Raw genomic sequence first — 13,272 nt, 5'->3', positions numbered from 1 at the left:
GATTGTCTGTAAGAGAACAAAGAAGCAAAAATCACATACTCGGATTGACCAATAATGGTAACAAATATATTTGTCAAAAGAAAACACATGAGTATTCAGAAAGACCCTTTTATTGTTCAACCTTCAAACCAGATATTGATTCCCCTGCTGGAATGAAGAAGGAGAAAAGGTGTGTGTACGTGGGGAAGGTTTTATTAACACTTAAGATACTCACTAATCCCCTTGGTTTTGTTATCTGGGGTCTACCTATATTCCCAAGGCTTTTAGGTGGCCATGAGTTGGTGACTGGTTGTGTGGGGTGGAGGCTAAGGGTTGAAGAGGTCTCATTTTGTTCGAGCAAGGGTAAGGGAGTGAGCAGGAATGATGAAGGAGGTAGAGGTCTTGCTGGTGAAGGAACAGTTAGATGGGAGGAAGTACTGAAAATGAGACCTCATTACTTATCTTCTGTACCTCTGGGCAGAGCACTCCTGGATGAATACAACTGTCCTCAGTGCTTGAAGAGTTAATTGCATTTTTAATTGCCATCAAACTTAACTGTAAAATATTTAGAATGCTAGATGCTCATGGCTCTAGTTAAAATATTGCAGCTTCAAATCCTCAATAATCAGATACTGCCTCAAGGAGCTGAGAGTCATATGCCTTTTTCAGGGTCAACTGGGGCATGGGAGAGCTGGAATTCGGATACTTACAAAACAAGCACTTTTTTCATTTCAAATGTGCCTAGCTGCAAAAACATCCAAGTCAGGTAATTTAAACCCAAATCTTTTGGCACCTCGCAGTAAGTAGCAAGCATCAGCCGCTTGGCAAATCTTTGATTTCATCTCAGTATTGGCAGTCTGTGGTCATTTGAAACAGGACTAACTAGATAACTTAAAACTATGCCTGAAAGTATGTGAAAATAAAGACACAGAGCCCGACTTCCTCCCACACCCTCAGTTACACCAGCATACAGCTAGAGTAACCAGGGGGAGAATCAGGCCCAAGGACTCTGCACCCCAGAGCAACAAGGAACATCGCTGCCTTTCACCTGCCAGAAAGGGCATCAGGACAAGGCGGTAGTTGTTTTTCCATGAAGTGTATGTTCTCTTTCATATTTAAGGATTTCCTGGATTGGTTCCCATCATCAGCATAGAATTTATTAATAAAGGAAAACTAAGGACAAAACGCTCAGTGCCCTTCTCTCGTGTGTATTCTATACCTGTTCTGCACATGTGGAACAAGAGTTGAATATACAAGAGAGCTATGCTGCAGACTGGAGAGGGGGATTTTGCTGTAACTATGGGTTACATTCAGTTAGAAATGTGCAACTTCCACTGGATGAGATTCTGCTCTGAATTACATAGAAAACTGTAAGATGAATACTGTGCGTATTACATTCATGTCTAACTGCTGCCATCAGATATTATTGTAAAAATAATAGAGTCTCATGGAAGTTGGATTCATGGAGCTGAGGGAAGAATTTGACCCACTGACATCAATGAGGGTTGCATTATCATTTACTATTTGTTTCACATAGTGCCAAAAGGCCCAGTCAGGATTAGGGCCTCATTGTGTTAGGCACTGCACAAAACACATGGGTAGGCACAGTCCCTACACTGAAGAGCCTACAAACTGGATGCTCTGAGCATGAGAAACAAAAGGACGGTGGACACTGGGAGGGAGGATGAGGGTGACAGTAATGATATCATACCATTACATAGATAGCTATGATTACAGATCACTCCAAATCCTCAAATTTCTATTTTAAACAAAATAAAAACAACTATTCTCAACTGCCACGCCCCTATTCATCACTGTCTGATTTCTTGAAACTGCTCAGCAAAACTGGGTGCTTAAGGGGAATCTGAAACAATAGATGGTAGTGGCCTTATGGATTAATTCAAGGACTGCACTTCATGCATAGAAGTTGCATGCACAAGAATGTGACCATTAGTAAATACTGATGAAAAAGTATTCATCAGTCATTCATCAAAAGAAATGAAAAAGTAGCTAATAGAAACCAATTCTCTGTCTTCTCTTCCCTCCCCTGGCATTTGAGCTCTTAAAGACTGCAAGTATTTGGGATTTGCTCTCCCCAACTTATCTTTGAGCTGCATACCTCCTGATAAGGGGTAAGAGCAAAAGCTACTCACAGTAGTTTGGTTGTCAAGAACAAGTCAAAGGCTTACACAAGTAATTAAGTGCATCACTGAGGCTTATTATGCAGGAAGCAAAATATTGAAATATGTTGGGAATCCCTGTGATTACTTTACGTAGATGAAAGATTATACGGAGCAGCCATACCATCCTTCAAGCCACATGCTGGAGACGTGAATGCCTTCTGAAAGATCTTTTGCACAATAGAAATGACAAAATCAAAGACCTCCAAAAGCCTTTCTGAACATTCTGAGGGTGATGTAATTTTTGAAAATACTTGCCATTTGGTGCAATGTGGTCTATATTATAAACATCTCCCAGAGAAGGACATTCTCCCCCCTCCTATGGGTTTATCCCTCTTCTCTGAAAATTAATCTGTTCAAACTATGAAAATACATCCAGACATATTTATGAGTTAATTTTGCATTATAGTAGCTCTGCATCATAATAATTCTACTCATCTTCTTGCTCAGCGCAAAAAACTTTTTTGATGGGTAAATAAAATTTGAAAAAATTAACCAAATCATGATGATAAAAGAAAGTAGTGTATGTGCCTGGGCTAATAATATTTTTATTGCAATTTTGTAAGGCTGCATTAGTGATCAGTGCAAAACAGAGTGAGAACAAGGAGGATTAAGCATATGTTGGGCTCAAACTTATCAAAGGCAAATCTCTTGAAATATTAAAAAAATTTCCACTTGCTTCTGCCTCACCCAGAGAGCCAACACTGTCTGTCTGTCTAGGTTCTTACCCAGCACTGTAATATCTGATTGCTGGGTGCCAAACATCAAATATTTTGGAATCACATGACTCCCCCAATTCTTACCCAGAGTCACTGTGACATGACCTAAGGAGGTTGAGGAGAGCACCATCAACTCCAGTAAGTGGTTAGCCTGCAGCAATCAGCCAGGCAATTTGTCACCTCTTGCTAATAATGCATTGCTGTAACAAGGGACCCCTCAGATCACTAGGCCCAGATCCAAATGACCCTGCCTTAGACATCACCTAGAGAGGGCAAGCAAGCGAGAGAGAACTGACTGTCAGGGAGAAATTTCCTATTAAAACATTTTCAAATGTTTGAAATGGTTTGTAAAACCCCACATTTTTCTGGCTTCTCCTCCCTCCCACAGGGAAAGAGATGTTCCTTCCTCTCGGAAGGCCACGCTGAGTTACCTTGAACACATGGAATGCCTCAAACTGAATGTTTGGGCTTTTATCTCGCAGCAGGTTCATCATCAGCTTCAGGTTCTCTGGTTTGCTGATGTATTTTGTCATAATGGCAAAGTTGTGTCGATCCAGAATCAGTTCACCCAGCAGCTATGGGAACATTTACAAAAACAAAGGCTTTGTGACTCTGCACAAAATTTATGATTCAGATGAAAGCATGACATTTTTATCTTCACCCCCAGAGGTTTCAAAAGAGTTTTATCTTAGGCCATGGTGGCTTCAAAAATGGAGGGCCTTTTAAAAAATTGAGGTGATTTTGCCGTTTATAAAAGTGATATAACTGTCCAATAGCACTGATCAACCAAATATTGGAGAGATACCATATTAATGCATAGAGAAACAGCTGGATTGAGCCAGATAAAATAAAAGCAAGTACAACCATCCCACATTGTTCTGCTAATTCACCTCAATACTTACATGCCCCACACTTTCCTGTTCTAGTCATGAGGAGACTGCAGATTTTACCAAATTGCTTGGTGCATGGGCAAATGGGGACTACAACGAACCTACCAAACTCACTCCCACTTGTGTTCTGAACTACGCTGTGAACTCAGGTGACAGTGAGAAAAGAGGATGACACCCTCATTTCAGAGAAAGGACTCCAGGCTTTGCCATATGAGTTCAGGAACTAGGACTTTTCAATGCTAACCCCAATGCAGTGACAAAAATATCTCCTGATTTTCACAAGCACTAGATTAATTTAAAAGAATTTCTTTTGTAACAACAAAAAAAAAAGTATATAGGGCCACTCTGTGAAACAGTCTGAGCATGTTATGGCTATTAAAAAAAAAAAAAAAAGTGTTCAGGAATTTTACATTACCTTTAAAGATTGTCTCTTTGTGACATAATTCTCAGAATGAAGCAGTTTTTCATAGTCCTCAAAGATCTAAGGGAACAAGAAAAAAAAACCAGGATAGCCATATTCTTCCTGCCCCCCATCCCCCTGTACTGGTCCTTCCTGCACTAAGCTTTGCGATGGCAGCAGCACAGCTCTGGCACTTCTTTATGATGCCAGAGCCCAGTCCATAATGGCCACAGATTAGCAACGTCCAATCAGTGTTTGCTTGCACATGTGAATCCACCAAAGAATCAAGAACTTAGTGCCCTTGTGATTCACACCTTATGCCATGATCTTATAAAAGATTATGAATTTGCTGCCAAAATAGAACACGCAAATATAACATTAGTAACCAGAGACCATCTGAGGTAACTTATACCAACACAGGGTTATATAAGTAAAGTGCCATCTATGTCCCTAGAAAGACAGACAGAGAAGGATGGTGGAAGTCTGGCTTGTTAGAGTGACATTGCTATTTTTAGTGGGTTTCTATGCACACATCTAACTTGCCAATTTTCCTTTTTGCTTCACTTCAGTTGTCCTCATTGTCATTACTATTCCCTATACCTTGGAGGCTTAAAGATCAAAAGGAAGGCACTGCAAACACAGCATGGGGCAGCGTAACTGAGACACAGAAATGTAATGGAGCCATGCAACGTTTATAATGCCACCTCTTAATGTTACAGTTTCTGGGCCTCACGAGGTTCTGAGGACTTCCAAAGTCCCATTGAGTTAGTGGGAGTTGAGGGTTGCTCAGCACCATCCACAATCAGATCTCTTGTGCTAAGACATTTTGCAGTTCTTGTTCATTAAATGTAGACAGAGCCATAGATGGGCATGGTGATTTACAAACAGATAATCAGCATTGAAAAAAAAATTATGAATTTGGAGAGAGACTCAGTATGTTATACCAAGCGGTTAGAATGGGAGGGAAAGGTAATGAGACTATTACTTTGTGTAGTGCTTGCATAGTTTCATTTTATTTTATAAAAAATGTAATAAGCCAAATCTTAATGAACACTAAAATCAATGTAGCTCTGTTTATGCCAATGGAGGTACACTGATGAATATGACCCAAAGATCTACTAAAAATGGGGCAAGACTCAGGGCCACGAAACCTCAGGCCAAGGGTTTTAATTAATGACTGTGGGAAGCAAGAGCCAATCACTCAGGTGGCTAGACTGCGCCGCTGTCTACGCTGCCACTGCCCCACTGCTATTTTTAGCAAACTAGCTCGCATAGAGCTAGCATGTGTAAGCCTGCCTGTGGTGAGAAGCAGCCGCTCAGTTGCGATGTAGATGTACCCTAAGACTCCAATCCTGCAGTGAGTACCAGATGGGTGGAGCCTTTTGTTTGCACAGAGCCCTAGGGGAGTCAGGGCTCCATGCAGGGATTGGCTCACATGATTCTCAATGCAGAGGTTTTAAGTGACTTGTCCAACTTCATCCAGCATTAACAGCAGTTAAGAAAATAATATACAAGAGCCATGACCTGCAGCTTTAACCACTAGATCACACCATGTGATGCAAGTTCAACGTGGCACTCAAATGCCTTAATGGCCAAACTGTAATGTGCAGATAAAATGAACAGCACCTTGGAAAATTTGGTTAACAAAATGTTTATTATTGTTAACCAGACTTAAATGGTGATGGTGACAGTTGGATGGTCACAATTTCCTCTTGGCCTGATTGATCTTTCTCATGTTGAAATATCATTCACTGTTTTTGCCTGGTTGGTATGGCTGTGTATGTGAACAATGAGGTTATATATGCAAACAAATTTCATGTATGTCTTATTTGAAGCTAACTTTAGCTTGTTCATGCTGTTGCAATTAAAAAAAAATAAGCAAAAAGATGTTTGTTAAAATGAAAGCGTGCTGTGTCAAAGAACCCAGTCCCTGGCTGTCTCATCACTCAAAGAGTGAACATGGAATGATACTTACCTCCCATCTCACTACATACCAACGGTGGGCATTTGTCAGTATTGCCACAAACTTCATTCAGAGCCAAATCTGCAGTCAGATGTATGTGTTCAACACACCCTGATTTCAGTGGGAGTTGTTCATTTGTATCTCAGGGCACAATTTGTCCTTTATTGTTTAGGATATAATGGGAACGTCTATACAGCAAAGAAAACCCTGCGGCAGCGAGTCTCAGAATCCAGATCAACTGACTTGGGCTTGTGTTATAGGGCTAAAAATGGAAGTATATACTCCTGAGGTATTCTGTGCCAAAAAATTACAAATTCTGCACATTTTGTTTGTCAATAAATAAATGCAGAGGCTCCAGCATGGCAGTGGGCCACTGGCTGCACGAAGGTGAGAGATCACCCTGCAGCCTCCCCACTCCCCAACCCTGGGACGTGGACTCAGTGGTGAGGCTGACCCTGACCCTGACCCAGCACAAGGCCTGGCCCTGCCCCAGAAATACCCTAGGGCCTTGCCCCTTTACGCCAAGGGCGCCAGGTGTGGGGCAGGCAGGCTCAACTAGGCAGGAGCCAAGTGTGGAGGGGCTCAGTGTGGGGAGATCCAGGTATGGGGTGAGAGGATTCTGTGTGGGACAATCTGGGTGCAGGCAGCTCAGTGGAGGCGTCCTAGATGTGGGGGGATCTGGATGCACAGAGGCTCATTGTGGGGGTTCCAGGTGCAAGGGTAATGGGACTCTGCAGGGGCTTCCAGGTGAAAGTGGTTGGGGCTCAGAGAAGGGGTCTCAGCTGGGGGGTCTGTGTGCTGGGAGAATGGGGCCTGGTGGGGTGGGAGTCTGGATGCAGCTAGTTGGGGGTCAGTGGCATGGGGGTCTGGATGTGGGGACTCAGGGCGGTGGGGCGGAGGTCCAGAGTGCAAGGAGCTCAGTGGGGGGGGTGGTCTGGGTGCAGGGGTGGGGGGTCCAGAGGCAGGGGGTGAGGATGGGGGTTTCTGGGTATGGGAAGTCCAGATGCACGGGGGTTGGACGGATGGGGGAGCAGCTCCCTGTACAGTGACCCCTCCCCTGCAGCTGAGAAGTGATGGGGACAGGAAGCAGGGGAGGATGCTGAGCTTCCTGAAGCTGGCAGAGGTTTCTGGGGGTGGGTCTGACACAGCCCCAGCCACTCCTTGTAGGGGAAGAGGAAATCCTGTTCTCTCCTGCCTCCAGCCCAGCCAGGACTAGCAGCTGATCCCAGCTCAGGGTAGGAGCCCCTGGCTGGAGTGTTCCCAGCCCTGTGGTGATTTACCTCTCCGCCAGCTGCTCCGGGTGCCTGAAATGATGTACCTGCGCAGCTAGGGAGTGGTGTCTGACTGCTCTTGCAGCTTCCCTTTGCTTCCCTGTCAAAAAGTTATTTTTCTGCAGGGAAGCAAAGAAATCTGCGGGGGAAATAAATTCTGCACATGTGCAGTTGCGCAGAATTCCCCCAAGAGTAAATATAGATGTTCCGGCTTGGGCTGGATCCTGGGCTCTGAAACCTGGGAAGGGTAACAGAGCCAAGGCTCCAGTACAAGCCAGAACATCTACACTGCTATTTTTAGCCACAGAAAGCCTGAGTCAGTTGACCCAGGCTCTGAGACTCACTGCTGCGAGGGTTTTTTTCCCCCTTGTGATGTAGGCTTACCCAATATCTCCATTTATTGAAAAGAGTGAGCACAATCTTGCGAGGTGGTGTAGGTGCCTCCTGCCCTCAGCCCACTAGCTTCAACACACCTCACACGCTCAGACCCAACAGGAACAGATTATGCTTTGAGTCTCCAGGTATCTTATTTTCATGGGGGACTTCAATCACCCTGCCATCTGCTGGGAGAGCAATACAGCAGTGCACAGACAATCCAGGAAGTTTTTGGAGAGAGTGTTGGGGACAACTTGCTGGGGCAAGTGCTGGAGGAACCAACTAGGGGCCGTGCTCCTCTTAACCTGCTGCTCACAAACAGGGAAAAATTGGTAGGGGAAGTAGAAGCGATGGCAACCTGGGCAGCAGTAACCACGAGATGATCGAGTTCAGGATCCTGACAAAAGGAAGAAAGGAGAGCAGCAGAATACAGACCCTGCACTGCAAAAAAGCAGACTTTGACTCCCGCAGGGAACTGATGGGCACGATACCCTTGGAGGCTAATACAAGGGGGAAATTTGTCCAGGAGATTTGGCTGTATTTTAAAGAAGCCTTATTGAGGGCGCTGGAACAAACCATCCTGATATGCAGAAAGAATAGCAAATACGGCAGGTGACTGGCTTGGCTTAACAGAGAAATCTTCGGTGAGCTTAAACACAACAAGGAAGCTTACAAGAAGTGGAAACTTGGACAGATGACTAGGGAGGAGTACAAACATATTGCTAGAGCACGCAGGGGTGTAATCAGAAAGGCCAAAGCACAACTGGAGTTGCAGCTAGCAAGGGATGTGAAGTTAACAAGAAAGGTTTTTACAGGTATGTTAGCAACAAGAAGGTCAGGGAAAGTGTGGGAGTCTTACTGAATGGGGGAGGCAACCTAGTGACAGATGATGTGGAAAAAGCTGAAGCATTCAATGCTTTTTTTGCCTCGTCTTCACAGACAAGGTCCGCTCCCAGATACTGCACTGGTCAGCACAGTATGGGGAGGAAATGAGCAGCCCTCAGAGGTAAAAGAACAGGTTAAGGACTATTTAGAAAAGCAGGACATGTACAAGTCCACAGGTCCGGATCTAATGCATCTGAGGGTGCTGAGGGAGTTGGCTGATGTGACTGCAAAGCCATTCGCCATTATCTTTGAAAACTCATGGCGATCAGGGGAGGTCCCGGATGATTGGAAAAAGGCAAATATAGTGCCCATCTTTAAAAAAGGGAAGAAGGAGAATCTGGGGAACTAGAGACCAGTCAGCCTCAACTCAGTCCCTGGAAAAATCATGAAGCAGGTCCTCAAGGAATCCATTTTGAAGCACTTGGAGGAGAGGAAGGTGATCAGGAATAGTCAACATGGATTCACCGAGGGCAAGTCATGCCTGACCAACCTGATTGCCTTCTATGATGAGATAACTGGCTCTGTGGATATGGGGAAAGCAGTGGACATGATATATATCTTGACTTTAGCAAAGTTTTTGATACCCTCTCTCACAGTATTCTTGCTAGCAAGTTTAGAAAGTATGGATTGGATGAATGGACTCTAAGACGGATAGAAAGCTGGCTAGATCATCGGGCTCAACGGCTAGTGATCAACGGCTCAATGTCTAGCTGGCAGCCGGTATCAAGCGGAGTGCCCCAGGCGTCAGCCCTGGGGCCAGTTTTGTTCAATATCATCATTAATCATCTGGACGATGGGATGGATTGCACCCTCAGCAAGTTCATGGATGACACTAGCTGGGGGGAGAAGTAGTTATGCCTGAGGGTAGAGATAGGGTCCAGAGTGACCTAGACAAATTGGAAGATTGGGCCAAAAGAAATCTGATGAGGCTCAACAAGGACAAGTGCAGAGTCCTGCACTTAGAACGGAAGAATCCCATGCAGTGCTACAGGCTGGGGACCAAATGGCTAAGCAGCAGTTCTGCAGAAAAGGACCTGGGGATTACAGTGGACGAGAAACTGGATATGAGTCAACAGTGTTCTCTTGTTGCCAAGAAGGCAAACGGCATACTGGGCTGCACTAGTAGGAGCATTGCCAGCAGATCAAGGGAAGTGATTATTCCCCTCTATTCAACACTGGGGAGGCCACATCTGGAGTATGGTGGAGTCCAGTTTTGGGTCCCCCCACTACAGAAAGGACATGGGCAAATTGGAGAGAGTCCAGCGGAGGGCAATGAAAATTATTAGGGGGCTGGGGCACATGACTTACGAGGAGAGGCTGAGGGAACTGGGCTTATTTAGTCTGCAGCAGAGAAGAGTGAGGGGGGATTTGATAGCGGCCTTCAACTACCTGAAGGGGGTTTCCGAAGAGGATGGAGCTAGGCTGTTCTCAGTGGTGGCAGATGACAGAACAAGAAGCAATGGTCTCAAGTTGCAGTAGGGGAGGTCTAGGTTGGATATTAGGAAAAACTATTTCACTAGAAGGGTGGTGAAGCACTGGAATGGGTTACCTGGGAGGTGGTGGAATCTCCATCCCTAGAGGTTTTTAAGGCCCGGCTTGACAAAGCCCTGGCTGGGATAATTTAGTTGGGGTTGGTCCTGCTTTGAGCAGGGGGTTGGACTAGATGACCTCCTGAGGTTCTCTTCCAACCTTAATCTTCTATGATTCAAAGAGGTACTAGTGATAGTTTTGAACATGTATTAGTCTGTCTAGCTGATAAAACAGATTTCTGTTTGTTGACTGGGAGTTCTTTGAAGAACATTATTCTTCACTATGTGTACTTTGAGCATCAATGCTACACAAACTCAAGACAGACACTCATTTTATCACAGTGCTTTAGTACAGCGATAAAGAGAATAAGTGAAGATATACAAATTGCCTGAGTCACACCGCATTTGTGACTCAGCAGCATGCAAGCTTGAAGGTAACATGACAACTTAATCTTCTGTCGAATTCCACCACCCATGTCAGCCCAATTTCAGTTGATTCCAACAGAATTTTTCTGACCTACACTTGATTTTCAGAGATATTTTAAAGCAAAAAGAAATGGCAATATAACAATAGACTAATTTACTTAGGATAACAGGTATATTCACATCTCAAAATCCCTTAGGATTTACACAGACATAATGTCTAGTAACACTAAAATAAGTTCTAGTAACTCTTGTCCTCTATCCTGAAGTATTACTGGGACATGAATGACCACTAGCTATTCCCTAGCACTGACCAGGTGGCACCAAACTGTAGCAAAAGGTAAATATTTAAAATAAAATTGGTCTAATATCTGTACACACGTGTAGCTCCCACTAGTGTTAATGTAGTTATGTTGTGTGCAATGAGGCGAGAATAGACTCTTCCCCTCTACTGTTCCACATCCTAAACAAGATTTGCTTTTGACATGGAGTTGTACTAGAAATCAGGAAGCCTGGAAACAGGATATAAGTATTATTTCTACAGATGGTTAAGGAGGATTCTCCCTTGGTAAAACTAAATTATTTTGGCTTATAGGGTGCGATGTTTGGTTCTAAGTAAAAGTTTTAGGTGGGGCATGTAGCCTTCAGCTGCACATGCTCTGTTTATAAGCAGATGAGAAAGTATGATTCAAATGGCTGCTAAAGTACAGGCACCTTCCCTGAAGTCCAGCTGGTGCTGTCCCGATTGGATCCCTCGCCTGGGAAATGGAGGAACTGTGCTGTTGAACGAACAGCTTTGGTCGACACAAAGAATCAAGAAGATCCACTTATTTTTTTTCCTGAGTGGAGCAGAAATGCCCCTACAAAAGGTTTCCAGTTCAGATCCAAGTGAGGGTGGACTCCTCACAGTTCATTTGCAGGAACATATATGAAACCATTAAGGCTGGAAATTATTTGTACTTACTGTATCATAATTTTGTTCTAGGAAATCTGCTACCAACAATTTGTGTCTCGTTAGCAGGTCCTGGAAAGAAAGAACCAGGGGAAAAAAATCACTATCTGAAGCATTTTAAAACTCAACCAGCTTTTTTTCCCCCACTACTTTGATCATCATTTTAATCTTCAGTTGTAATGGCTCAGGGAACACTTTAAAGCAGCTCTTCTCCTTTACAATAATTTCCAGCATTATCTCAATGAAAGAATAGGTAAAAGAGAGACAGTGCACCATTTAATATCAGTTGCTGATTCATGTTTACTAGTTCAGTGAATAAAAACAAAACAAATACTATATTTAGAGAATACTCCAATATGTATATTTATAGATTTTTGCACTTATATGGTCTGTGGGCACATGTGCATATATTCATTTTTAAAATGCCAACTGTAAATTGGAGCTATTTTACCTTTATAGAAACTACCTTTCAGAATACAGTGTATAGCTCAGGGACAGCCAGACTGTGGCCTGAAGTCCAAATGTGACCCATGAAACCTAAAACATTCCCCATATGCTCACTGTCACTCTCTTTCTATAGCTGCAAAGTGATGACAAAGCTAATCAACTCCAGATTTTTATGGATTATGGATGCAAATAGGCAATTTAAATTAATTGATCACAGCAAAAACAATTACCAATCACCCAGTTTCACAAAGATATATTGGAATTGGAAAAGGTTCAGAAAAGGGCAATAAAAATGATTAGGGGTATGGAATGGCTTCTGTATGAGGAGAGATTAATAAGACTGGGACTTTTTAGCTTGGAAAAGAGATGGCTAAGGGGAGATATGATTGAGGTCTATAAAATCATGACTGGTGTAGAGAAAGTCGATAAGGAAGTGTGGTTTACTACTTCTCATAACACAAGAACTAGGGGTCACCAAATGAAATTAATAGGCAGCAGGTTTAAAACAAACAAAAGGAAGTATTTTTTCACACAACACACAGTCAACCTGTGGAACTCCTTGCTAGGGTCTTGGCCTTGACAGCATCCTCTAACAGGGTTCAAAAAAGACCTAAATAAATTCATGGAGGATAGCTCCCTCAATGGCTATTAGCCAGGATGGGCAGGAATGGTGTCCCTAGCCTCTGTTTGCCAGAAGCTGGGTGACAGGGGATGGATATGAGCGACAGGGAATGGATCACTTGATGATTACCTGTTCTGTTCATTACCTCAGGGGCCACCTGGGACTAGGATAGATGGACCTTTAGTCTGACCCAGTATGACTGTTCTTATGTTATGTTCTAATAAATATTGGGTTGTCTACATTTATTTATTTAAAAATAAATTTCTATACGAAGATGGAGTTTGAACCTGAGAGGTTTTAAGCACCACAATTCCTATTTGGAGTTAAGAAAAGACCAGCACCGTAGATTTCACTGAGAGTTTATGTTGCTAAACATCTCTTTGGCTCAAGAGTAGCCCTCTGGCTCCTGCCAAATGCCAGTGTGGCCGTTGGCATCACAGAGTTTGGGCCCCCTTGGACCTGACTCTCCTCTCAGGCCATTTTAAATAGTGTAACTCCATTGCCCTCAAAAGAGTTACTTTCCACAGGAGTATAATAGAAGTGAGAAGAGACTCAAGCTCCTCATCTAGTAAGTTGACCTAAGCCAATTTTTTCATGTTTGGGTGCCTAAAAGTTAGCCACCTAAATCCATATTTAG

The 13,272-nt window shown here is 43.6% G+C and overlaps 1 protein-coding gene across 5 annotated transcripts in view; it reads right to left on the bottom strand.

Annotated features, from left to right (window-relative positions):
- CAB39L (calcium binding protein 39 like) overlaps positions 1–13,272 on the bottom strand; it is a 106,151-nt gene that overhangs the window by 5,713 nt on the left and 87,166 nt on the right. For all 5 annotated transcript variants that reach the window (XM_074960650.1, XM_074960641.1, XM_074960621.1 and 2 more), the window contains 3 exons: positions 11,579–11,638; positions 4,184–4,249; positions 3,310–3,453 (listed from right to left, as the gene is read on the bottom strand). In XM_074960650.1, coding sequence (XP_074816751.1) covers positions 3,310–3,453; positions 4,184–4,249; positions 11,579–11,638 — 270 coding nt within the window. The remainder of the gene's footprint in view (positions 1–3,309; positions 3,454–4,183; positions 4,250–11,578; positions 11,639–13,272) is intronic.

The sequence above is a fragment of the Natator depressus genome, chromosome 1 (assembly GCF_965152275.1).
Source record: "Natator depressus isolate rNatDep1 chromosome 1, rNatDep2.hap1, whole genome shotgun sequence".
Taxonomy (NCBI): Eukaryota; Metazoa; Chordata; order Testudines; family Cheloniidae; genus Natator; species Natator depressus.
The sequence above is the reverse complement of the archived record's forward strand: the minus strand, read 5'-3'. Positions and strand labels throughout refer to the sequence as shown.